The sequence below is a fragment of the Anarrhichthys ocellatus genome, unplaced genomic scaffold (genome assembly GCF_004355925.1).
Source record: "Anarrhichthys ocellatus isolate YVR2014 unplaced genomic scaffold, GSC_Weel_1.0 scaffold11, whole genome shotgun sequence".
Classification (NCBI taxonomy): domain Eukaryota; kingdom Metazoa; phylum Chordata; class Actinopteri; order Perciformes; family Anarhichadidae; genus Anarrhichthys; species Anarrhichthys ocellatus.
Window position 1 is genome coordinate 8,202,214 of NW_022280041.1, and position 26,565 is coordinate 8,228,778.

The window sequence follows — 26,565 nt, forward strand, 5'->3', positions numbered from 1 at the left end:
GTCACATCTGTTAAATCTCTGTTCTGGTTTATGCTGTTGGAAAGCCTAATAAAAACAACCATCGTCGTAACTCATAAAATATATGGTTTTACTCATTCTCTCACAACTATATTCTCAACTGATCCCAGATCGCAATAACTGTTTTGTTAAAAGGCTGTCTATAGACTATGCTGTCTATTTCAAAATATTATCCGCCTTCCATTTTTTTTTTGCCAAACACAATAGAGAAGCAGGTTATAATATAATGTGGGTCAGGTGCTCTCTCCATATGTAGATATTAAAGCTTTGGACGCCATCTACTGGACAAACACAGAAACGTACTTGATGTTGCAGATTCCATAATCCATAATTTAACATTTGTGCGTGGTGAAATCCCCATGACATCATCCGTGTGCGAAATCAGCAGTTCACGAGGTCAACATTTCCCCTACTCTCAGTTGCATCTACGTGCTTATATCCCATCTCTCGCGCTCTCTTTTTTTTTCTTTTTTTTTTTTGGGCATCACTACAAAGTGACAGATGGAGTCCTGCGACAAGGTCACGTTGCAAAACGCACGACTCAGCAGCCCTCTCTGCATGTTCCAAATTCAAAAATAACTCGTATAAAACAGTAAAAAGCCACATAATCTCGCGGGGCTGATAAACTACTTTGTATATTTTTCTAAAGTGTCTCCTCCACTTTATGCAACGACTACAGGGGTATTTGGAAATCCTCTTTACTTGCCAAAAAGCGCATCATCACTCGCAGCGTCCTCGCCTTGACAACCGGCCTGCATCACAGTAATCCACTGGTGTTTATTTTTAGATGCTCTCAGCCGCGATGCGTGCTACTCTCGTTCAACACACACACCAATGTTCCTCCGGTCAATAATTCATATGTAGGCCTGCAGCAGCACAGAGTCACAGAGCAGGCTGCAACAACTCCGACACAGAACGCCAGAAAAAGCGCACCGCCTGACGAGCGATGAGCAAAAACACTGCGAGGCAGCAAAATATGCAGCAAAACGACAAACAGGCCACATCTATGAGGTGAGGTATTCCATTTATGTTTTATTTATGGAAACATCGCAATTGTGGTTGTGCCGTCATGAAGAAAACACAAAATACTGGTCGGTGACCTGCTTGTATTATAGCAAAATTTCCTTTATTTGTATGGAATTATCTGACCTGTATACAGTTGAACGTTGTATACAGTTTTTTTCTTTTTGAGGGGGTGGATACGTCTACAAAATGTGTGATCAGGTTTACTCCTGCAAGGGTTTCATGCTGATTTTAGAACAATATAGGCTTACAAAATCAACTATTTGATTATCTTTGTGGCAAGGTAAGCTGTTCTAACTCAGGGAACACAAACATTTCACCCGTTATTTATTTTGCTAAGCCTTTTTACTTGGCCTTGTGTTTCTTTTATACAGTACTTCGTCTTAATGCCTCTACATGTCTAATGTAGATTATGGCACAGTTGCCTTGTTGATGAAAGTGTAAACTTGACGTCCAGGAAGCACTTCGGCCCTCAGAGAGCCCAGACACGGGCCTCTCTTACCACAGAGCACCAGGTAAGGTTCCTTCCCCCCACGCTGCACCAAGACCATCGTATGTTGCTCAACACAGAGAGACCCTTACCCTCCACTGAAGGGGACGAGTGCCAAAATGACCACTTGGAGGTATCTAAAGTTTCTGTCTGGACACATCTTAGTGGAACTAAGCTGTGAAAAGTTGTTCTCACGTTATGTTCCTGGTGGGTGAGGCAGATTGATGCCAATGTCTCCCCACCTGTGAGGGCCAATTGACCAATGATGCAGTGCATCTGTCTCTTTGCCCACCTGGGTGCCTCATGTCCAGGCTGCCCGAGGTGTGGTGGTGAAAGTCACTCTGGGAAATGTAGGAAACTGGAGTTGAGCAAGACGCAGCGTTTGGCAGCAATTTGGTTGGCACATTATTCAGAGCATATTGGGAGAATTTGGGGGATTGGACGCGTTTTGAAACTCTTACCTGTATAAAAAATAAAAAAAGAGGCAAATTCACATGTGTTTCAGATCAATCTACGTGACCGACAAATGGACAAAACAACCATCTGTGCCACCGGAAGGCCACCGGAGATGCATCAGCATCGCACACAATCCTATGCGCTTTGAAGCGAACCAGATGGCATCCAAGTTGGACTACACATCAGTGTACAAAAGTAAGCAATGTGACCATCAGTACAGTCATTCTTTGCGGGAATATAAAACAAGAAATATACACACACCCCGATTCAAATTCACTCTCGCTGTCTCTTATTTTCAGATGATTTCCAAGCATGGAAAGTGAAGAGGCGCCTGCCATATAAGCTAACCGACAGCTTGACGGTCAACCAAGGATTAGTTGTCACAGGCCATCCCTCCAAAAGTCGCTTCCAGAAAAATTCTGTTCAAGTTGCAGCCAACTCTAAACCAGTCCCACAACCTTTTGAAAGTGTCACCAGCTACAGATCTGACTACGTCACCCATCCGGTGCAGCCCACGCGCCGGGAGAAGCCTGTGTACCACGCCAAAGGTCTGCTATCTCAGCCTGCTGTGTCTTTGAAGCCAAAGGTGGCTTGGGCGGTAAACCAGGACATTTTTGACAAAGCCAGTGCATTGTTTCAGGAGTTCAAGACCTGGTCCCTTGAAAACAAGTTCCACGGCAAAGGCAAAGCCAAAGAGTCAAGTTCACCGTCAGACCACTGCAACTTCCTCTCCACAACGCATGCAGACTGCACGGAACACAAGTGCCAGCGTGCCAAACCAGTCCTGCCATCGAAGCAAACCGGAGAGACGAGCAAGGAGCGCTTTTGGGGAACGACAACCATGAAGGAGGATTACAAATCTTGGGACATGCCGCAGCGCTTCCCCTCCGTCCGTAAAGAGCAGCTGGCCTGGCCCGAGAAAACTACCTTTTCACTGTGCACGCCTAAGCCTGCTGAGGGCCGCAAAACAACTCGAAAGCCATTTCGCCATCACCCCAAATCGAATAAGAAAGCATCCAGCTGCAATGCCACCAAGAGAACTCACCGTCCTGCTGAGGATGGAGCACTTTCCAACTTGGAACGCAGCTCCCCTGGGACTCAAGAGTCCAGGATGTACTGGACCAGCTCTTTGGACAGAGGACTGACTTTGGCCGATGGTCGAATTTGTGAGGAGCCCCCTCAGGCCCACCAAATAATCAGCCGCATGGTTTCTAGCAGAAGCTAAGCTTCCCCAGAGACCAGGCTGATGACAACAATAAAAGCCATAAATGCAACTGAGATTACGTAACGGCAGCTATTTTTATACCACTAAGCAGCTCACTGATACTCCTCAGCACAACTCATTTTGAGTGTTATGTAATCTACTTAATTGAAGGCATTTCATATTCCGTTTGGGAAACAAGTTTGCACAAGTTAGACAGCTAAATGTGGTCTATCACAGCAATGACTGAATGGTGTTTAAATAAAACAGTGACCAGTTTAACTTTCCATCTCGGATGAACACTCAGTCCAAACTACAGTAACTTATGGTAATAGTTGAGAGTTCCTTTTACACACAAACTACATAGACAACAGTGTTATAAATACCAAAACAATAAATGCTGTAATAATCAAAGAATGGCATTTTATTCAAAAACAAAAAGGCAAATATCCTCAAAAGGAAATGCCGTGACTTGGACACGTCTTTACCGGGAGAACTCTCCAATCATATTCATATCATACACAGAATCTTTCTGTTAGCAATTAAAAATAACAAAATGTTGCCAAACTGTCTATATGCGTAGCAGCTCCAGTGCAAACAAACAAATGAGGGGACATTTGAACTTGTTACACATTCAGTTCTCTTCCAGTTAGCTACGCATTAACATCAACTGTCCCCTTTCCAATCACATCATGTAAAGTCCACACAGTTAAACATGTACGGCTGTCAGCAGCTGTCAGTCTTCTTGGAAACGGATGTGCTTATGGGCCTCTCTGGCCCGGGCGAGGATGATTTTTTCGGCTTTGGATATGAGCTGAAGTATGAAAAGAAAATAAGAAATTAGATGCGACAGCAAATAAAAAGAGAGGCAGCACTGCTTTAACGGTGGAATATGAGTGTATACGACAACATTATTCCAGATATTAATACATATCCATAAATGGATTCAGGATAAATAATAAATAAGCTAAAATATGCATCATAACCCTGTCCATTTTGAATATTACCACATGAAACCTTGTCAATCTTGATCTCACCTTCTCTGTGCCTCTCTTCTTTTCCCTCGGGCGATTGAGCTTGACTTGGCGGTCCACTAGGATCTTCTGCCAGTACCGTTGTTCATGGTCCCCTTTAAAAGTCATTGAATGGAGATTTATTAAAGCTAATATCATTACCCGCGGCTCAAAAATGCAATCAACAATTGATAAGAAACCTTTGAAAACACAGAACTGAAGACGAGCTGATGGGCGCCATCCCGATAAATTATTTTCACCATAATCAATTATTTAAAAAAAAACACAGCTCAGTCATCCGAGTCCTCTTCTCAACCGGAGAGGATTAGCGATGCATGTACCGTGTGGGTGCTTTTCATGACGCTAACTTATGCGTCCTCGCCTCCTCTCGAGGACATCGCTCCCCCTCCGCCATCACGGAGGATCTTTCAATCCCTTGATATGCAACCTCGAGGAGACGATGAGCGAGGAGGCTTCCCGAAGGAGCTGAGAGCGAGGAAACACCGGCGTATCCTTCTGCTGTAGTCTATTCAGCCATGATGACTTTTGAACTCACGAGTGGTCGTTAGTTATGAGGATCAAACTTTCTGCTCCTTTATGACATTTCACCTTGATGTTGCTTGTGTTCAACTGCTTTAATTGTGACGTGGTGTTTACATTAATTAGTCATATACAGTAGATAGACAGAAGTGTAATGTCTCTTTATTTGTATGGTGCTTTTCATAAGAACATCTGTAGTGCTTCACACAATAAAATACATAAAGGCATCTCTGTGCGTTCATGTCTCATTATATCTCTCACATTGAATCGACATTGCTTGTAAAGTGACGACTCCGAGGCCTCACTCTGTTAAATGCCTGGATATCCCGTGGGCGAGACTAAGACGCGAGTCACAACAGCGACGCGTCATGAAAAGCATCCTGGGAGCTATGCACAAATAACTGCACCTTGAACGAAGGGGGAAATAAAAATGCATACCTGCGAGGATCTCGACCTTCCAGCTGTGCTCTTTCTGCAGCTCTGCTCTGGCGTCGCTGACGGCTTTCGCGTCTTCAGGGGTGTGAAAGCGGATGTGACCCTCGGTGTCTCCGTCCAAGGTGTCAATGTAAGCTACTGGGGATATTTTGCACAGAGCATCCTACATAAAATCAAAAAAAAACACAAACTTTGGTTAATAATCTTACAGACCTATGTTGAGATTCAATTGTCTTGTGCACAAATGCCTCACTTGGTAAAGGTGAACATGTGTGAATAACTTTACCTTGACTCACAAAGCAAAGCTTGTTGGTGATCATAACTTTCCTGAATATCAAAATATAGACGATATGGATGATTTCCAGAAGGGCTGACGAGTTACATTGTACCTTGAGGAACTTCCTCGCTGGCAGCGGCTTGCCGTCTGTAATCTTCATGATGACACCGCTGGTGAACTGAGGGCCTTGGGTCGTCTCTTTCTCACTTTTCGTACTCTTCTCAACTAGAAGACAGAAAACCAACATTATTGCATTGTACCAGTTTTGGTGAAAATGATGAAATAGTTGTAAAGAAAATGTATCTTTCCCACAAGAAACTGATTTTTTTTTTTCAGACAATTTCATTGTACTTAATTTCAGCATCTTTTTGCTTCATTTCATATCTTTTGGTTTTAAAAACATATCAAAATGGGTTCACGAAGGTAATCGGAGACAGAACTGCGTCTCACCATCTTGAGGATCCCGGTCCGTCTCCACGAGACTCTTGTGCTCCTTGTGATCGATCTTATTGATGCACTTCTTCAAGGACTTCATGCTGCGCTTCTGCAACGTCAGATACTCGTCCTTCAACTCGAGCCACTCTTTCCTAATGCGGCCAAAAGATCATCATCAACATGTTTAAGTTAATGTGGTTCTGTCGGCGGTTTCACTTATTAATTCATTCCTGTTGACACATGAGGAAGAATGGAAGAGGGATCTTACTTGGACAGAACCCGGAGTGGGATAACTTCTTCCCCTATCTTCAGTTTTTCCTTGTGTTTCTTTTTCCTCTTCCTCTTTGCTTTAACTGCTGAATCATCTCGGTTTTCTTTCCCTTCTTCAACACCTCTCTCCGTGTCACTTTTAGTGGGCGTATCTAAAAAAGGGGAATAACACAGGTAACACAACAACTAACTCATGGTTTCATTGCTGTAAAAACTCATCATACATCATCTATTTTCAGGAAGTAAAAGGAAAAGCAAAGAGAGAGCAAGGGGGAAAAGTAAAGACGTTTGTATCTTTGTTGTTTCCGCCTTAAGGACCAGCAGATAATGTGTTCACTTACGAGGCTTAGTTAAATCTTTCTCCTTCTCTCCAGCTTCACTTTCACTCATCCTCCTCATCTTAGACGGCACGTCACTTTCGGATCCCTCTGCCGTCTGGGACCGTCGTCTTTTTTTCTCCGAGGTCTTCAGAGTGGCAGCGACATCCGATTCAAAATCCCCCGCCGCCGAGCGCTTCCTCTTTAGCTCCGATGGTTCTGCTTCCCTCTCTCGCTCTTTGGATTCTTCAGCAGAAGTCTGTAGTGTGGCGCCTTCTTTCTTTTTCTTCCTCTTCCTCTTTTTCTTGTCCTCTTCTTCACCTGTCGCACACGGATGTCAAGACATGCGGATCAATACAAATTGCATTAAAAACCCTTTTCTTGATATTATGCCTCAGATTTGTAATGAGTCAGGGTTTTTTCGGTTTATGGGCGGTAGAAAGAAGAAGTGATGTGACTGAAGTGATTGTATTTCATTGTACCTGATGGTGGATTGTCGGCTGGTAGAGGGATGGGCTTCCCACTTTTCGTCTTGGGGAAAATCCCTGGCTTCCGGGGAGCATCTTCAGGGGGGTTGTTCAGCATCTGTTTCAAAAGGTCAATAATGTCTGTGAGTTTTCTTTCCTGCCAAAATCAAACACGGGGCTGACCGGCTCATCACATATTTTAGGAAACAATGACATTTTATTGATTGTATTGAAGGTATCACCTCTATGGCTTTCTGTGCTTGTCCCTCCGTCTCAAACTCGATAAAGGCGAAACCCTTGGGGTCACCAGTGGTCTTGTATCTCGGGATGCTAACGTAAACCACATTCCCGCATTTAGTGAACACTCTCTCTATCCAGCTGTGCGTCACATCTTTGGGCAAGAGTTCCTTGTGAAAAAAAGAAAAGTATTATCTTATGATCCAACAGTTTTGTTAATACCAGCAGGCAGAGAACGCTTGTCAAAATAACCAGCATGAGTATGACAAGAGCTCAGTTTAAGGTGTATTTCCTCAGCATAAAACTATTTTTTTACCACATAGACTGTGCGATCGTCGACATCATTCGGTACATCTCCAATTGGAAGCTGACGCCTTACTTTATCTCCCTCGAGGTTAACCTGAAGCAAAACGGTAGCACATGTGTGTTCATTGCATTCATTGGACATTAGTTTGGAGCCATGCACAAACAAAAAACATTAACAAGACATCCTAAAAAAAGAAAATACACGTCATAGTTACCTCAACTACAGATGAATTTTTTATCGCTCTGGCAATCAGCTTGGTGTCACTTGTCAGCTTCTTCATTCGATTGAAGCTCGCCAACACAGATATATCAACATCTAAAAACAAATTACACATTTGGTACAACATTTCAGACTAAATCCAATGTTTTCGTGTCATTACATGCACTAAATGATTCAATATGAATGTAGTGTTATATCGATTGCTCCTTACATCCATCCTCTGACTCATCGATGAGTTTTTTAAGAAAACGGTCCTTATGAAGGTTGACGTCTCCGAACCAGAAGTCCACTTGCCTCTTCACATCACCCAGCAGCTGTTTCACACGCGACCTCTTCTTTTTTTCAGTCTCCTTGTTCTTACTGCTGGCTTCTGCGTGCGCAGCTTCCCTCTCTGTGTCAATCATCCTGCGGGTGAGACTGTAACACAGATCAGCAACATGCACACGTAACGCGACTTAGGTTTTGGGTCTGCTTAGCTAGCCAATTGTGTGTTAGCTATCGCTAGCAGTTGTATGTCAGTTCGCCGGTAGCGACATTTTTAAAATGGTATCGTCGTGCCCACTCCATTTCAAAACACGTCAACCCCTCACGTAGCATTGAACTGCCTTACTAATTACGAAAACTCACCTTATTTGAGATGAGGAAACTGCATGCACAAAAATAACAAAAACCGGGTTAGCTCGCTGGCTAACGTCATATGAACGACTTACTTCGTTCAGCGAGATGTCGCAGAATATATTCGTCAGATCAGAATCAGGGTAAACAGTTTAAACAACTTCCGGTGAGCAGTTTAAACAACTTCCGGTGAAGTAGTCCAAAATAAAATGTAACAAATGCATTTGAAGTTTCAACATTTTATTGACAATTGTACACAAGTTACAATGAATCTGATAAGATTAAAAAAAATATATAATATTTCATACACACAGGAGTAGTGCATTTCAAATTTAAATATAATTTGTTAAATAAATAGAAAACATGATAATACATAGTACTAGAAATAAAGTGTTCCATTAATAAACGTTTTTAAATAGGTATTTTAGTAATGATCTAATAGTCTAAAAAATGTTTCACTTGCATGTGACATTGTTTGTGCTTTTATTTTGAAGAGCCTCCCCCCCCCCAAAAAAAACAAAAGAACACGCACACACACGTCTGAGATCGACTCAACGTGTGTGTAGCATAAGTGTATAAAAAGAAGAGCATCATCACGGAAATTAATAGTATTGTTTGAGTCTCGCAGCTCGTGGCCGGTTAGCTCAGTTGGTTAGAGCGTGGTGCTAATAACGCCAAGGTCGCGGGTTCGATACCCGTACTGGCCATGTAGTTTTCTTTAACCCGCCAATTGCCTTCCACTTTCAATTAGTGTTACGCAAAGCATTCAACATAAAATATTCTTCTGTATGTTCTAGCTTATAACTGGAAGCAGGTGTAGTCCTTTTACTGTATGTGGCTCAATATCCTGTCAAACCTTTTGAGCTTTTTGCTCATGTCATCCTCAGTGCAGCACTCAATCCTGTGCTTGATGAGCTGTGATAGTTGCTTGTAGAAAGTCTTCGCCCACTGGGTCTCTAAGCAGTGGACCGGTATGTTGCACACTTTGTGGAGTACCGCCACTAACTTCTCATTACTGCTGACCTCGCACCTTTTGAAGACCCATTCGCCCCACGCTCCCCACATTTCATTATCTGTGAAGCTCACAGTTATGCTTTCTTGGGTGCAAAACGACTCTGTATCTGTGTCAGTCAGGTCATTCCATATGGCTCTGTATGAAGAGGGAATGAAAAGAAGCGTAAGAAAATGGATATTGTTGAAATATGTATTAGAATGATTTGTTGAAACAAGTCACACTCACACAACTTTTTTCAGAGGGTTTGGGGTCAAGTCACTGAGTGACAGCAGACCTTTGTAGCTCACTCGGTTTCCCTCCATCCTGTGAAGGCACGTAGGTATGAGTAACATGTTCTGAATTATCCATTGAATGTTTTACACGTGAATAAATCTGCAAACCAAATAAATTATGTTTACAAATATGAAACTATACTCAGCATCTTTATCCCTTATGAGATGATCATTTTTGACAGAAAATGGCCATAACATTTTTGTATGTAACCAGTTAGCTACCCAATAGCAAGAAATGATCGGAGACTCCAGATACAGAACATTTAATTGGAATATATATGTTTTGTTGCTTTAATGTACAGCTGTTATACTGAGCTGGAGTGCAGTTAACCAAACAGTGAGTTTACTGCATGGTGATTAATGAAAACAGTTGGCAAAAATAATCTAACAGTATTTTCTTCACAATTTCACCCTTGTCAGCTTTTACGTGATCCATGATTCAGACAAGCACAATTCTGGAAAGACTTTCATTTCCCCAAAAATATGATAATGTGGCATATCGTGACTCTTACCACAGCTCTTGAAGGTTTTTTTTCACCCGAATGGCACTAGAAAGAGTCAGCAGTTCATCATCACCGATGTCTGACCATCCAAGACTAAAATGAGAAGTGTGAAACATGTCTGGGTGATTCTTTATTCTCAAATAATGATTGCTTAGATACATATTGGTTTTCTGAGTATTGACAAAAGCCTGTAAAATGAATTGTCATCTTACCCGAGGTGGGTTATACTTTCTGACACTTGCAGCACATCCGCAATGACTTGAGCTGTTTTTATATCGATTTTGTTTTCTCCAAGCCTTAAAAATGAAAAAGTGGAATTAGTTAGCATAAACCAAATTATATACTCCTCAACATGGTTCTTGATGTGTGCAGTGATATGCATTACCCACATGGAACTGCAAAGATTGAACAATAAGTCAGGGAAGGAGACACTGCAAACCACATTTTACGAGGAACTCACCAAAGTCTGTTACATCTGAGCAGCAGGTGCTGAATGTCTCTAAGTGCCTCACGGCTTACTCCTGTCCCTGTCAAATCCAGCTCTGCTATCTGGCCCTTTGTGAGGTTCAGGAAGTACTTGATGGCATTGTAATCCATTTGAGAAAGTGTTTCATCACTGACATTCACTTGCAGCCTCTCTGGTTGCACAGCGAGGGCCAGAGACGGGTCCTGTTGCTCAAACAGGCAGTGTAAATGGTTGAGGATATGGGTCCCGCTTTCACAGTGCATTGTAAGCTCTCCGATGATCCTCTGACGATAGTCGTCCACTTTGTCCTTATGGCAACACAGCCCTACCTGCCTCGATAGGAGATTAGCATTGCGTTCAGAGAGGATTCCAGAAAGGAAGCGGTTGAAGAGGTCCAAATGTCCGTTGTTGGACCCCTCTGCAAGACCTGCACTGTGCTGAAGTGCATCAGGTAAAGGGTGATCCGTCATTGCACAATAAACTGCAGCAAAGAACTCTTGAACAGTAAGGTGCGCAAAGGAGTAAACCTCCTCAGTGCAGCCAGGCTCTTGTGCCACTGTCTTGTCGAGAAAGGTACTAACAAGGCTGCATCCCTCTAACGCTGCAACGTCTCGGTCGCTGCCGTAGAAGAGAGTTTGATGCTCCATCAGCTTTTGGAAGGCCAGGCGTCCCAGCCTCAGCACGATATCGGACAGCGGCTGGACGGTCCCTGCTTCTTGCTCTTGGCGAAAGGTTTCGGCTCTCGCTTGAGTGTGAGAGCGAAGCAAGGCCACCAGGTACTGCACATAAATGTCCGTCATGGTCTTGGGGCTCTCTCCACAGAGGTCTTCGCTTTCTTTGAGGATGCAGCACACAATGTAGCAAAATGCAGGTATGTAGCACAGTGTCAGCATTAGCTCATTCGCTGACACCACCTCGAACATGCGCTCAGCAATTGTGCTGTCCTGGAAATAACGGACAAAGAAGTCTTGAACTTCGGTCAAGGAGAAGCCAGCGATGAGCACAAAGCGGTCGATACAGCCCACGGGGATGTAGTTAATGGCTGCTGGGCGACTTGTGAGCATGACAGAAGCGTTGGGAAGCAGTTCACCTTGCATCAGACTGCCGAAGACCTCCACCACCTCTGCATCTTCATCTGGCTGAGTCACAAATGCGTCTACATCGCAGCTCCTGTAGTGTCTGAACTCATCAAAGCCGTCTAAGATGATCAGCAGTTTGTCGTCATTCGCTAAAATGTTGTCCAGTTCCTTAGCAAGGTGCCGGTTTTTACGCAAGACCAGCTCCCGGAAGTTTGTCGGTTTGTCGATCAGATTCAGGTCTCTGAAGGTCATGTGGACGATGAAGTGAAATCCGAGATGGTCCCGGTTTCCACCAAAATCGAACAGCATTTTCTGCACCAGGATGGTTTTTCCGATGCCGGCCACCCCCGACACCAGCACCTTCTTGACTGGACGGTTGCCATTTGCTTTTGAAAAGAGTTCGGCTGGTGCGATTTTCCTTTGCACCGCTGACTTCTGCTGCATAGATAGCCGCTTCTGTCCAAACGTCAGCACCTCGTGTCTTTTAATCTCTAAGCCCTGGTGTCCGTCGGCCAGCAACAGATTGACATAGTGTTCGGAAAAAAGAATTTTCTCTCCGTGACGGGTGTTGTAGAAGAGCATGCTCTCACTGCGGCGGGTGAGGACATCTTTATGCTTTTGTTTGACTTTGTTATACTCTGCAGAAGAAGATAAGATTCATGTGATTTGTCCTTTATGACAACTGACTAACACATTTAACAATGCTTCATGAAAGCCACAGAATGCACTGTATATATGAACAAAGCAATGCTATAACAAGTGTTTAACTCGTGGCATTATTGTCATCTTAAATGTACCAATGAATTGCATACCTACGGACTGAGGCTGATCTGTGTTGCCTTCATGGGAGTGTGTCTGTGCCTCTTGCTGATGACTGCTGATTGAGAGAAAAACCTTAGCTGCTTCCTCACCTTTACATGTCAGGATATCCAACACCTTTCTCACTCTGGCCCGAGACCCCAACTGACACAACACCTCCTCACGGTCATCACGAGTGAACACTTCTCGACATAGTAAGATCTCCAGCAGAGAGTCAATCCGTCCTTCCAGTTTGTCAACGAGGGAAACTCGCAGAACCCCAAGTGCAGTCAAACAAGAATTACAACCATCGTTTTCCACCATCACTAATCTGAAAAAATCCTCAGCAAATCATCTGCCGATGGTGCTCATTTGAATGGTAGCGTCTTGGTTCATGTTAAGCAATTTCCCCTCATCATTTAGAGGAGTCCTGTGTGAACGCATGTCCCTTTTCAGAGGCTGAGAAGTAGGATGTGAACTGTATGTCATAGATACAGAAAGAGGAAAGCTTTTTTCCCTGTGGCACCATAGTGTCGATGACAGAGCTGTGTTGTAATAACACCAGACTTGAATGACTTGTTCTTCCTGTTAATGGTAGAACCTCCCGTCACAGTGGTTTTTGTTCTCTGTTGTGAGTGAGTTGGAGTTAATGGTTCGACAGGAATTCCAGCAGTTGTCTCATAGATCCACTTTAATATACTCTAATACACTTTGACAAGATACTGCAGTCAGAACCACAACAGATTATAAAAGGAATGTATTTGGTTTTATTTAATAATACACCAGGCACGAGCAGAAAGCAACACATCAGTTTACCAGCAGAGGGTCCCCATTGCATGCACATCAAATACCAAAAAAACCTGTTGGGAAATGCATACTTAAAACCCACCCCTGTAATTATTTACAAAACTATGCACAAGAACACACATGAAATAAATAGTTGAAAGGACAAAACAAATATCTACAGAACTTAAGAGCAGAAGTAATATGTTAATTATGTTTTCCTTTGACAAAGTCAAGTAATCACACCTAGAAAGGCCACGTTACCTGCTAAGGTCTGTGTTGCACTTGATGATGAAGCATCGTGGAACTCCTATTGAACATAATGTGTGCAAACGCTGCATATCTAGAACGAGTATGGTGCATTAATGATGATCTTTAAAAAGGTTCCCTACTGTTTAATCCAAATGTAACACAGAGTTCATATTATTTACATGTTTTAAGGTCCACTGACGAGGAGTTACCCAAGGACTGCTTTCTGAAAATGTCACACTAAAATTTAATTTGGTGGAAAGGATGAGCAGGTACTCTTCTCCTCGTGTTTAAACGTCACAAAGTGGTTAAAGGGACATTTGAACAAATATCTTTTTCCAAGAAATAACAAAATCACAAAACAAAATATATAAACAAATGTAACTTTACAAATTAGAAAAAAAACTCTACAAGCCATGTTCTTAACAAAGACTTGGATGAGTTGAGTGCAAAATCTTTGTATTTTTTCCAAAAATTGACTTGCTACTGTCATACACCTCCATAGTGCAACCCATGCAAGATAAATCTTTATCATGTCCTACTTTTTATTCCTCCAATAAAAAATGCAGTTACAGCGCCTGCAATCCTAATTCCTTTCCTCTGCAAAAGGACTTGACCAGTCGTTACGTGCTAAATTATCCAAAATGATAGCGCAGGTCACGATCTATTTTCCCATGTGGCCGATACCAAATGTACTGCATATCATTTATCAAATGTTAGGCTTTTTGCAGTTTCCCATTCATATGATGCTGTGTTTAAACAAGCTTTTACCCATACCTCCATATGCTCATTTAGCATCAGAACTATTTATCAACACTGTTACAGAGACCATTGCAATAAAGAAGAAACACACAACTATCCAGTGGTTACAACGAGCTCAGGGGTCTACCCAGAATCCCTGGGTATGAAGTCAATCATTGAAAAGAAAAGTATTTTAATTGCATATTTGAGTATTGTAAGCTAAATTGCACGACAATATGCATCCTATTTTGGAGATGAAGTGACGGTGCTACAATTGAACCTGGTGGTGCAGCACCGTTTAAAAAATAAAACTACACCAGATATGTTAAATGTGGATAGGTTGTCCTTTATGAGTTCCCCTTTATGGAACCACACAGTCACCACAAGTTTCTATCACTCATATTGAAAATACATCTGATGTTACGTTTGCATAATTTAGGAAAGCTTCATGTTCCTTTTTTCCCCCGAAGAAGTAAAAGTGAAGCTTTCATTAACAGACCTGTGACTCCACTCAAAACCTTCAAATTTAAAACGCACACATGATTTCTGTGAGGAAAGTAGATCACAACCATTCTAGGTATGACCATCCAAACATTCCTCCACACTCAGGAATCCCCATCCAAGACTGATCACTGACGACAGTTATGGGGTTAAAGTATGGGGGCGTAGAGGTTTCAAGTCTCTGTTGGCTGTCTGAGCATCTTCCCCAACCTATCCAGGTCGTCCACGACCCTCGTCTTATGTGCCCGCCTCAGGTGTTTCGGCAGGAATCACAGCAGCGGCTCTTAAACTGGGGCAGCGGACAAAGCTCCAGTTGTCGAACCTTCTCGCAGTACCTCGTGCTGTCTCGACACTCTCCTGCTGGAGTACACGGACGTTACAGTTTACTACACATACTCCCTTTAAGCATCTCTACAAGATGGAAAATCTATTAAGTATCTAGTAATGCAGTTTAATATGAAGCAGATTCAAGATACCAACTTCTGAACCTTCCATCATTCAAATACAGCGGAGGTTAGTGGAATTTCACGAGTGCTTTTCAAAGCACTGACATATTTCAAAAAACATTGGAAATTGAACCATCAACATTTGCAGTTATACCATATTGAATATGCCATACGTACATAAACAAAATCCAGGATCATTTTATTATGTAGATTTGATCCCAATTAAGAAACCACTTGTCTCCGTTTTGCCATCAGCGCTTCTTTTTTTTCTCACCTTTGCCACAGGACAAAATATTGCATCGTTGCCAGCTGGGAGGGCGAGGCCTCCACGTGCAGTGATGCTCATGTGTGGCCTTTCCAGTTCGACAGTGCGCGCAGGTCACCTGGCGTGACTGGAACCCGTGGCGTCCACAGGTGGCAGTGCACTGCGTCCACGGCCCGACACGCCAGTGAAGGGCACAGACCTCTGTGGAGCAATTCCTCAGGGAACTGGGCCTACAAAATACAAACAGCAGAGTATTTCTGACGTTTAGACCCTTTTTCTCCATGCGAGTGTCTTTGTCACATGAGGCATCGGTGTACATCAACATCATGTATCAACTGTTGATATGCAGTACACTCATTTTATGACATCCATATTTACCTGTGGAGTCCACTGCACATCCTGTAGGGGACTTTGGTGGCATTTGTGTCTTGACAGTAAACATGCCGTTGCTGTGTGGCCAAACTGGGACCAACGCATTGACCGTGACACTAAAAGAGGAATTACAAGCAAGTTCAGCTTTTAGTTAGAAAATACTTCCCTGCTAGTACCTACTGAACACTAAAACTATTTAATCTCATTTTGAAATGGGAACTATTATGCAAGACTGGGAAGTTCTCATAATATACTCAAGAAAGAGTTAACACAGAAAAAGGGTGAATTCCCTAACTACAACAAATATGTGGTTTCTAACAGATAAGGAAGGATTATCAGATTACCCCTTCAATCGTTTGGAAAACAAACACTAAAAAGTGGCAGTTGTTCTGCAGTCTTCAACTGTTTAACTACCATATACTTAACCGACACACAGCTTGTGAGGTCGATTGTGTTTTGCCCAAATAAACAGCCTGGACACAGTCCATGTAGACGTGTCGAGATGTGTTTGTGTGGTCAATGTAAGAAGACTCACTGCTCCCCAGTGGGTAGTGGCCCATCTGGCACAGGGCAGTAGGTTGCATAGCCTGGTGTCAGAGGGTCTTCTCCCTGTGCCAAGGCAGTGCTTGCCCTCCGCCTCTCTTGATCGGCCCTCAGCACCCTTCATGCAGCGGACCCTCCTGGTCTGGGACCCACCTCCACAATTGGCTGAGCATGGAGACCAAGGATCCATTCGCCACCTAATCAAAACCAAAGAGGAAAAGGGGACAATCATTTATAAAGTATTAATAATTCTGGTCCCAGAAGTACTCAGCACTAAAGTTTCTCCGTGTTGAGTCCTGGATGCAGACATGACACAGCACTTTAGGATAATGGAACATTTGAGTGAATCCCATGTAGAATTTTGGAAAGTGGCAACTGATCTTATTTAACATGACAAGCATGTAGTAGGAGCAAGATACCTGAGGGGGCAGGCTTGTCCATGGCACACCTCGGCCAACTGACTGCCGTTATTCCTCTCAGAACAAACAGGGCCATTTGCTCCCATACCATTACCATGGACACAGTTTCTTCCTTTGCCACCTGAAAAACAAAACAAAACAATATTATTGTGGTCTTGGGTATTGCAGAGAGCAGAATCTGTACTGTATATTCCTGATGATAGTAACAGTGTCCTCTGTTAATGTGTGAGGTTTTCACACCAGATAAAAAGAGATTAAAATACAGAGTTAAAGGTGCATTAGGTAAAATACATCCCACAGATCCCATTATCATGAGGGTCATTATTCTCAGTGTGTGAATTTGATGAAGTTGCGTGCGCCTGTTTTCTCAGCCAGTCTGTCCACGGCTAATCATGCATACTACTAGAACCATGAGCCTGATGTTTTTTGTGATCATTTATGACTTGAACAGGCGGCAACCTCCGGTTCTGATGAGTAAAGCAATGCGGAAGTGTCTTAAAACTTGCATTCTCTCTGCTGACCAGCAGGCGGCAACTCCTCTGATTGCAAAAAGAGTTTAATTGTATGGAAGTCTATGAGAAAATGAGCCTACATCTCACTTGATTTATAGCTTGTTTACATCGTAAACATGAGTTTGTGGTCTCAATCGCCAGTTTCATGTCAACACAGCATGATGTTCATTTAGTAAATTATGGTCCCATTTAGAGTAAAAAAGAACCTTGAAGCCGAGTATGCTTTAGGGCAGGCTTACTGTGATTAACAGGTCGCTGCTGCTACCAGAGCTGTGCACGGCGACTCTACGTCACTAGAGCCTTCAAAAGCGCAGTCAACAAACTGACTGTGGGAAATGCTGACTTGAGCATCTGCAGATTAATTCCCTACCTGTTATGTTACGATCCACAAAAGTTATGCATGATACGAGATGCATAAATCCCTGTACTCTAGTTAGGGGACTCTCCTAGTTCGGAAATAATACTCTACTTTCCAAGAATTATATATTCAAGTTCAATTTCCCTGTAAAGGCATTCACAGTATTTGCGGTTGCATTAAGAGTTCTCTAGTGCATCTATTAGACACAACCTTAAACTGAGTGTGAATTAAAAATATGACAAAATGCAGTTTGGACATTTTTCAGCACCTTTAAGCCCCTTTATCCTCCGTATAGATTAGGCGAATGGGGTGCACCCACTTAATCTTCCTTGAAACCTCTAATTGTTGTCGTATGGGGAGGAAAAGTGCTGGAGCATCAGGAAACACGGGAGGGGCGGTGCTTTGATGAGGATGCAGCGAGGTCACGACTGATCACGCTCAGAGGAGAAGAATGACAGCGCCGCTCGGAGACGACCCGAGTTGTGGCACGCTCGGGATATTCCCCATCAATGACTCAGCCAAATGAGCCACCAGGGTATGTAAAGGCTTACTATATATCTGTGTCTATGGTTAACTGGACTACGTGAGAGCATATTAGGACATACTCAATTTGACATGAGGTTAATACTGACTCTAATCTTTGTAACGTCATACTGTACAGATGAGAGTGCAATCGATTTTCTCATTTAACTCTCAACAAGAAAGCAAATGAACGTATTTCCTAAAATGTTGAAGTTAAATTGAGAACAATATTTAGATCAAAGCTGCTATTTCTCTACTTCTTAACCCTGAAGGAAAGTTCTAGACGTCTTGTGCTTCATTTTATTTTTCATGTATTATATTTTCAAAACCTTGGGACTACAACTTAAAAATAAAGTTGTGAGTGTTTGGACAATCCTCATTCACACAAGTGAACGTTTATTCAAACATTCAACAAGATGCTGCCTTTTTTGGATCTTACCTGTACTCTGCAGCCAAGATGAAAGAGAAGTAGATCCGAGACGGTTCCTGGCGGTGCATGTATACAGACCCTCATCCACCTTGCTTGGAGACTGGATCCTCAGTGAGCCGGTGGACAACAGGCTTACTCTGCCAACACAAAGACAACGCAACCACTGAATCAGCTACTTTGATACAACAAAACCTGCAGTTTTGTTAAAGCCTTTTGCACAGAAGATCATATTAAAGGGTAGTTCTTACCTGCTGTTGTAATGCAACTCTTTTCTATTCTTTGTCCATGTCAGGGATGGTTCAGGGTTCCCCAGTGCCTCGCACCTCAGCTCCAAACTAGTAACGGCTTTCTGCAGCAAAACTGGCACTCCCACATGAACTATCGTTTCAGATGACGGGACCACTCCAACCTTTCTGGGGCGTTGGATTATCACCGGGCTTCTTGGCCTGGACGTGTGGGCTTTGATGTTTGGATTATAAAGGAGGGGCCCTTGCGTGGAGGATTCCGCACTTTCCAGGGGATAAAGAGTGGACTCGTTGGTTTCACCTCGTGTCATAGTGAGGTCACTGAGCAACTGTACGATGAGCTGTTCCCCCAATGGCCCTCCGAGGCCTTCAGAGAGGCTTGGCATGATCTCATCTAGCCTGTGGGTATCGGCGATAAGTACGAGCAGGCTTGAAAGTTCTGAGCTTGCTCCATCATCCTCCAGGTTCGACCTGTTCTTTTCACTGGAGTGTATTTTATCAGCAGTGTCTTTTTTACTTTGGAGAGAGCCTTTCAGTTCAAGCAAATGCTCAACAATGTTGTCATATTGGTTGAGAGAGATGGGATGCTCCTGAAACCTTACCTCGGTTGAGGCCGCGTCTGACTGCCCAACCTTTTGTTGGCCACCTGCGAGGAGCCATGACTCTGGAACAGAGAGCTTCTGCTTGCTGCCAATGATCTGGAGGACAAAATGTTCTTGTGCCTGACCTGCGACACATGTGTATATACCGGCATCAGATGCACGAAGCTGCTGAATCTTTATGTATCCTGGTGATGTTACGGAGAGGTGTGGGAGGCCGACCAAAGGCTTTCCTTCCTTCAACCATCGGATGTGGCCCTTACGGAAGTGGCGGGTTGGGCAGCGAAGGACCACAGTTGTCCAGGGGAGCAGGTAGGCATAGCCTCCCACTACCAACTGTAACTTTTTGCCCTTCCTCCACTGGATATACACTTTTCTCTGGGCCAGTATGGTGGGATTGGGCTTGACAGAGTCTGTGATAAAATTAACAAGTGAATGACATAATTAGTCGGTGTAATCCATACTTCTGTGCATTTGTCATTTTCAAGTAATTTCCATTGATACAACTTAGCTACAAACAATAAATCAGTACAAATGGATCAAATAAAGCCAAACAGAGGGTCTCTTACTGTCACAGAGCCTGAGGGAGCATGGCCGGATTCTGGTGGGCCGGGCCATCAGGGAACAATTCTCCGGGTCTACGGTCCAATGTCCCCTATCTTCCCCTTGTTTTCTGCAGACTGCCTGTAGTCTCTGTATTCCATTTCCACAAGTCACTGAACACTGGGCAAATTAATGATATTATAAGATATGAAGATGAACAGACCCTTTATAATGTACATATGGCATTACATTTTGATTTTCAAAACTTTAAAAAGGTAGTTTGGTGCCTCGGGGAAAGCCTACCTGGGACCAGTCAGTTGTCACCCATTGAGGAGGGCACTCTCGCTTGGCACAGGGCTGCTGGTTCGCGGGGCTCTTGGAGGGGCAAAAGGTGTCAGGCAGCTCCAGGATGCTGCCATCTGCCAACCGCTGTTTGCACAGGACCTGCCTCCTTTGAAATCCACCACCACAGCTCTGGGAGCACTACAAAAATACAGAGGCGCCAGGGTTTACATTAGCAATATGTGCGGGGCCAAGCATTTATGCTGGTGAACTTCCTGAATGGGATCCTTTACCTGTCCCCAGTCACGTGTGTCCCACATAGGAGGGCAGTCAAAGCGGTTGCAGGCTTGGACAGGGCGGGGCTTGGGGCTCTGACAGTCTTCATCCCTCAAAACCTCAGTACGGTTGCTGTCCCGAGAAGGCCGGTGAGTGCATGCCACAGTGCGGGTCATCAGACCAACCCCACAAGTAGCAGAGCATGAACTCCACTCCCCTGTTTCCCACCTGTGAATAAAATGTTTATCATCAAATTACTGTAAGTCATGGCCAACAATCTACAACATTGACTTGAACCAGCTGGCTATCAGGTTACTTTCTTAGGATTTTCACCTCCATTTGCTCGTTAACTACACACATGTAAGTTTTGAATATTAAAAGGAGAGGATCATAACTTAGCTTCCCGCCCCCCCCCCCCAACTCCTAACCTGAGTGCAGTCAGAAGGAGTTCAGTCAGAGTGCTTGATGTTTGTACTTGATCCCATGAGAGGACACTCTTGCAGACTTATGAATGTGTAAATTCATCAAAGTAAAATTCATGAAAGTGAATACGAATGGAAACGAAAAGCGTGGTTCACGGGGTAAGATTCTGGCAAAGGAACATTAAATCTCCCACTGAATTTATTGATATTGGAGATATCCCTATGGCGTTACTTCTTCACACGCATCACATATATTCATTCATTCCAATCTTGAAAATGATGTGTCATGTGTCCAACTCATCGCTATACCTTTAAAAGCATCTTAAAGCTTTGGCTTTTGACCAAGATGGCAGCGATTTTACTTCTTGCTGGACAAATTATGTGATATTTTAAAGCTATTCATATTTACTCAAGGGTCAAGGGACTGAGGCGAATTGGAAATGAAGCTGGTTTCTGGACCGGTACTATACTCAAAGCCAGATCCTCTGGCCGTTTCCCTTCCGAGGGAACAGTATCCAAAGAGTGTAGCTTAATATGGGAGGGTGAGGAGGCCTCAGGGAGGGAGTAAAGGGCCAAAGGAAACAAGTCCAATACAGCGTTTGTTGTGCCTGAAAACAAGACTCAAGGCCTGGAAAAACAGACAAGGGCAGGCTGCAAGCCTCTGGGTTTTCTGACAAGAGTGTGAGTGGTGGAACACCGACACTGCGCACGGTGTTAACTTTAAACGTGTGGCCTACCACAAAACCCACTCACTGTTTAGCCATGGTTTAGTAACATCAAACATCAAGCCGTTATGCTGTTTGACCTTTCAGGCGTTTCATTTCGGTGAATTTAATTTGCTCATTGTTTATCCACTGTATTCTAAATTGATGCCCACTGGATGATAGCTGGATAAAACTAAGAAACTGCAACACTTGGACTAAAACTTGAAAAGTGTAATCTACGTCTACATTCATTCTTAAATCCTCATGCTGTGACAGCAACCTACTTATTAAGCACTAACATCATAGTTAGGATATACGTGGTCCCCAGAGGACACTTCATGATCTTTCTTCATGCATCATCTTAGGCTATACATCAACTTTGTACACAACATATTTCACAATGTAATGGGCAGATTGACATCAAGTTTGGTGAATAGATTCATGCTCCCAAGGGGACACACCTTTTTTTACTGATGATTATTAGGCAAATTTGTCACTTTGACACTAAAGGTCATTCCTCATACAAAAAGTAGAAGCTTTTTGTTAGACTAGCTTTTTAAAATAGTATGCTAACCACAGCAGCAGAGGCATCCTACATTTCTGAGCTAAAACAGCCAGTGAAAAAAAACAACTTCTCCTAGGACAATTTCACATGTCTGCCATATTTTGTGCCTGATTCTGACCAGGTTCCACCAGCTGTCCCTATGGCTTCATTTCCTGCTTTCAATAATACAACCATCCATCTCCGTCACTCTGCTTCAGTATCACTTAGACCCAAGTGGCCTAAATTTGGATTTAATTGGCCCAAGTGATTTAAACTGAGACGGATAATGTCGTGGATTAGAAGGATTTGAATCGTTTTAAACACAACCGGTGATTAATAGAGATTAATTGCTTCAACAAAGTGCGATGTGTGTTTTTTTGATAGTCTGGAAGTTAAGCAGTTCCAGGTGTAGGACCCAGGGGTGCATCACAGCTCTGGAAAAAGGCACATTAATGTCCCAACTCCCTTTATTGCATATTTTGCTGGGTTACAGTCTTGGCAGACTAATCAATAGCAGAGCCAGATTTCAGTCCTGTTTTTAATTAATATTTTGTTCTTGAATGCAGCCAAACCTATTTTTTCCCAAAACACAATTCCTCCTCATTTTTACAGCATCCATCAATCAAGCGTATTTTAATGTCCATGCACTAACTATTTGAAAACAATGTCTGAATGATAATGATGGACAGTATGTCTGTGTTTTACCGTACCTGGGTGGGCAGGGCTGAGTTTTGCAGTCCTGCAGGAGTTGCGGGGGACGACTGGAGCTCACACACAGGCTCTGGTCCGCTGCCTCCCTGGTCTGCTTGTTCAGGCAGATGACCACAGCCTCCTGCACACCTGGGATTAGGCGGCAACAAGCAATCACAAGGGATGTTCAAAGAACAATGAAAGAACCACCTAATGTGCAGGGTTCGATCAGAAGTGCTTTTATATTTTATATATATTTTAATATCGCTGTACCGTATCTTCTTAAAAAGAATGCCCAAAAGGGTTAGCAAACACATAATGTTCTTGTTAGGCATCTCTTACATATTGATGATGAAAGCAAGCAAAACGAGCATCAAAACAGTACAGCTGGCTGCTTAACTTTTAAGGGTGTGATGTCAGGTCACGTTAAAAGCAACATAGCATAAATCACTGAGTCTGCTTCGAACGTTGGGGACAATAACAGTGAAGCAGGCACTTCAAATGCCACAGTGGTGTGATGGTCCACAGGAGTGCAGCCCTCAGGGTGTGTATGTGACATCTGATCCCACTCTGTAATCATCGCCGAATGGGAGTTTGTTTGGATTTGGGTGAGCGCGCGCACGCACGCACGCACGCACGCACGCACGCACGCACAAGCCTACGCCCATGTGCAGAAATTAAGTTACACTTGCACACTTTAGACGTTAACACACAGGCTTAGATGTGGAGGTGGGGAGATTAAAGTGGGGCTCAACGAATGTCGGCTGGATGTTTAGGGAAGCTATCTCTGTCTGGCACGGTACACATTGAGAGTCGGTGACGTATGACCTTTAGGGTTAAAGCGTCTATTATCATAAAATACTATAGAACTTACTTCCACTTCAAAGCACACACTGGCATGGCTTCTGTCGTCCACTGACATAAGGTCACCGGTTACTGCTGAGACATTTCTGTTTAATACAGCTACTGGGACAAACTCAGTGACACTGACGGAGTGTGGTTTGCCTTCAGGATTTACACTGACTGTAAGCAATATCATTTATTTTCTGTATTTATACATTAATATCATTGTTAGCGTTTAGCTCAAGGCACCACTGTGCCTTAGTACAGACTCACAGAGCTGCTAGTATAGTTATAGACTATTAATCTCGTTAACTTTTCACCTTTGCATTCCCATCATTTCTTATACTACATATTTACTCTCTCATATTACAAAGGGCAATTATGATCCATACCTCCACCACAACTCTCTGAGCACTCCGTCAACCCCTCATACTCCCAGTCGTGCAGTTCCTCTCTTTCGGGTGTCTCCCCCTTCCCCTTCTCCTCCTCCTCCTCTTCTTCCTCTTCCTCCTTTGCACTTTCCTTTCCTTGGCCCAAAACACCAGAGCAGGGAGTGCGGTAGCATGGCTGACTCGTGGCATGCTTCACCCCCTCACACTCGTCATCCGGCAGGTCAGCAACCGTTTGTGAGAAGGAGAGCAAGACCTGGCACTTGACCCTCCGTCGCTGGGTCCCGGCGCCGCATGTCCTGCTGCAGGCCTGCCAGGGACCAGGGATGAAGCTGGAGAAGAGAGGCAACAGGTTTGAGAAAACATTAATGGGATGATTATTCCCACACAAAAAAAATATAAACAAGATGCTGTTTATTTCGTTAGTTTGCTTCACATGCCTATGTAAGACGGCATGGAAAGGCAGTTCCATTTTGGATTTGAAAAGGACTGTTTCCAAACCAGCAGTGCCGACTTGAAAGTATTAAGAAAGAAAGTCACAGGTTTATTGTGCATTCCTCCTCTTTACAGATTTTTGTCATTTGCTGCTAAATTCATAAACCCACAGAGCATTTATGAAATCCTGTCCTGCTGTGGTGAATTGTACAGCTGTGAAGCATTAGGATCAGTCATTCTTGGATAAACGGCTTTCATGCTCATCCTTCGTCATCCCAAAGAACGGATCAGAGAAGGAAATACTTGTAGATCATTGGCGTTCATGGATGCCTGAAGGCCATTCAAGATTGGGTGTGAGTTAGAGCCCAGAAACTGAACAGTCACCTCTCCGTGGCTCTGGGAGAGTTTAAAGACATAATACAACTGGAAAGTGTGAGACAGAGAGATGTTTGAATCCCTCTTGATCTTCAGGGTTGGCCAAAATAAAAAGCGTAGTTCTGATGATTCAGCGATGTTAAGATCTAATTAGAAAGATCATAGACCCTGTACCATTTCGCCCTTGTGTTCATAAAGTGCTTATGTAGCAGTGGGAGTATTCTCATTATGGAATAAGCAGATATAAAGACCAAACAGCATTTGTACCACATGGTGCACCTCCTTTGCAAACAGTTATGCACCTGTTCTCTGGGTTAGTAAAACTACCAGCGTACATTATCGTGTACATGTGTCTCCGAGAGGCATCTATTAACATGGCAGCCTGCACCAATGAGCAGCATTCTTCCTTGGTTAAGCAGTCTGACCACAACACAAGAGCACCCTGCTGTTTTATAAGATACCTGAATAAAGAGCTCATAATTACAGCTCTGTATGACTGCTCAAGGACTCGTTGGGTTTTGGACAAACAAATGAATCACCCGGTAGTTAGACCTTGGAACAAAGTCAACAAGCGAACCCACAGACATGTTTATCTTAATGAGTTGTTAAACTACATCTGTCGGTTCAAAAACAGTCCTGATTTCATTCATGGACGGACATTTTTGTGATATCCGCCAAAGCCCCACGCTAAATCATATCAATTCAATTTGCATCAATGGAAATATCTTCTTTCCTCATGGTGGTGGTAAGGTGAAAAAATAAAGCTCTTTTGGCCAAGCTGTGGAACATATAGGTTTAATCTCTCACGAAGTTGCACAGCGGTTGGCTCAGGGCAGGCATAACTTCTGGCAATGGAGGTGCAATAAGTCTAAACACAGGAATTTCCCTCTCTTTCCGTTCACATCCGTAACCTGGCCCCATATGGTAGGCAGATATTGTTGTTGGCTAGTGAATGACTGCATATTATACACAGATATTTATGTGCTTTTGGAGGAAAGGCGTGTTTTTTTGTTTTTTTTCAACAGAGCAAAGTCATATGCTTTGGCAATTGCCTCTCTCTCTCCCTCCCACTTTCTCGCTCCAAAGATAAGTCACAGTAACAGATGTTTTGAACTGGCTAACATGGTCGCTAATACAAGTCATGCGAGACACTGGGTAGAGTCCAAACATTGTCCACCTTCAGAGGACAGCCTTTATTAGTCAATTGATGTGGGACGAGAACATCTGGAACATCTGAGGCTTACTGAGGTAATGCTGGTAGTCGGTGACTGAACGGTCCACTGGATTCCAAAAAGATGTTTTTCCTCTTTCACCATCAGCTTCCCCCTTTTTACCTTACATAACCTCATACGGCATACATTACTTAGATCCGATGATACACACCTTCACTGGAGCAAAACGGCAAACGTCTAACTTTTACTCATCTTGACAAAACCGTCCTGCCATTGTATCAGACAAACATTTGGCATACCCAGGTGTACAAATTTGTGGGCATGCATGCATATGTGGGTGCATAGTACTCACGTTGGCTCCTCAGTAACGCTGATCTCCTCCTCCAGCTCTATGGCCTGCTTATGCCACACAGGTTTTGCCTCAACTGGGAGCGTATCTAGAGAGAAATCCC

At 43.4% G+C, this 26,565-nt stretch overlaps 4 protein-coding genes and 1 non-coding gene across 13 annotated transcripts in view; 2 read left to right on the top strand and 3 right to left on the bottom strand.

Moving 5' to 3' along the window:
* Positions 1-676: 676 nt before the first annotated feature.
* Positions 677-4,555, top strand: saxo2 (stabilizer of axonemal microtubules 2). 2 transcript variants are annotated; one of them, XM_031850886.1, is made up of 3 exons: positions 677-1,029; positions 2,037-2,182; positions 2,287-4,555. In XM_031850886.1, exons 1-3 carry the CDS (start codon positions 965-967, stop codon positions 3,210-3,212), a joined length of 1,137 nt encoding a protein of 378 aa, XP_031706746.1. In that variant the 5' UTR covers positions 677-964; the 3' UTR covers positions 3,213-4,555. The 2 variants fall into 2 exon arrangements, with proteins under 2 accessions (XP_031706746.1, XP_031706747.1); XM_031850887.1 differs by lacking the exon at positions 677-1,029 and adding an exon at positions 1,042-1,556.
* Positions 3,592-8,463, bottom strand: larp7 (La ribonucleoprotein 7, transcriptional regulator). 5 transcript variants are annotated; one of them, XM_031850885.1, is made up of 13 exons: positions 8,333-8,457; positions 7,917-8,122; positions 7,701-7,801; positions 7,496-7,579; positions 7,185-7,349; positions 6,958-7,060; positions 6,500-6,796; positions 6,157-6,310; positions 5,904-6,040; positions 5,566-5,678; positions 5,180-5,339; positions 4,226-4,317; positions 3,592-4,002 (listed from the first exon to the last, which is right to left on the bottom strand). In XM_031850885.1, exons 2-13 carry the CDS (start codon positions 8,107-8,109, stop codon positions 3,925-3,927), a joined length of 1,677 nt encoding a protein of 558 aa, XP_031706745.1. In that variant the 5' UTR covers positions 8,110-8,122; positions 8,333-8,457; the 3' UTR covers positions 3,592-3,924. The 5 variants fall into 5 exon arrangements, with proteins under 5 accessions (XP_031706745.1, XP_031706743.1, XP_031706742.1 ...); XM_031850883.1 differs by having other exon boundaries at positions 3,939-4,317; positions 8,416-8,463; XM_031850882.1 differs by having other exon boundaries at positions 3,939-4,317; positions 7,917-8,110.
* A 490-nt stretch (positions 8,464-8,953) lies between these two features.
* On the top strand, positions 8,954-9,027 carry trnai-aau (transfer RNA isoleucine (anticodon AAU)). The gene has a single exon. It is a non-coding gene; the product is annotated as a tRNA-Ile (tRNA).
* Positions 9,028-10,050: 1,023 nt separating this feature from the next.
* LOC116385740 (NACHT, LRR and PYD domains-containing protein 12-like) lies at positions 10,051-12,888 on the bottom strand. Its single transcript, XM_031851437.1, has 4 exons — positions 12,468-12,888; positions 10,571-12,293; positions 10,323-10,406; positions 10,051-10,203 (listed from the first exon to the last, which is right to left on the bottom strand). Exons 1-4 carry the CDS (start codon positions 12,775-12,777, stop codon positions 10,116-10,118), a joined length of 2,205 nt encoding a protein of 734 aa, XP_031707297.1. The 5' UTR covers positions 12,778-12,888; the 3' UTR covers positions 10,051-10,115.
* Positions 12,889-13,127: 239 nt separating this feature from the next.
* LOC116385509 (ADAMTS-like protein 1) overlaps positions 13,128-26,565 on the bottom strand; it is an 80,922-nt gene continuing 67,484 nt past the window's right edge. For 2 of the 4 annotated variants that reach the window (XM_031851026.1, XM_031851028.1), the window contains 13 exons: positions 26,466-26,550; positions 24,135-24,463; positions 22,920-23,049; positions 20,557-20,767; positions 20,285-20,464; positions 20,008-20,161; positions 18,843-19,851; positions 18,604-18,731; positions 16,773-16,893; positions 16,346-16,550; positions 15,817-15,926; positions 15,448-15,668; positions 13,128-15,087 (listed from right to left, as the gene is read on the bottom strand). In XM_031851026.1, the coding sequence (XP_031706886.1) occupies positions 14,978-15,087; positions 15,448-15,668; positions 15,817-15,926; positions 16,346-16,550; positions 16,773-16,893; positions 18,604-18,731; positions 18,843-19,851; positions 20,008-20,161; positions 20,285-20,464; positions 20,557-20,767; positions 22,920-23,049; positions 24,135-24,463; positions 26,466-26,550 (2,993 nt within the window). In that variant the 3' untranslated portion in view covers positions 13,128-14,977. Of the gene's footprint in view, positions 15,088-15,447; positions 15,669-15,816; positions 15,927-16,345; positions 16,551-16,772; positions 16,894-18,603; positions 18,732-18,842; positions 19,852-20,007; positions 20,162-20,284; positions 20,465-20,556; positions 20,768-22,919; positions 23,050-24,134; positions 24,464-26,461; positions 26,551-26,565 lie in introns of those variants that run through there. The other 2 variants (XM_031851027.1, XM_031851029.1) reach the window with 2 other exon arrangements.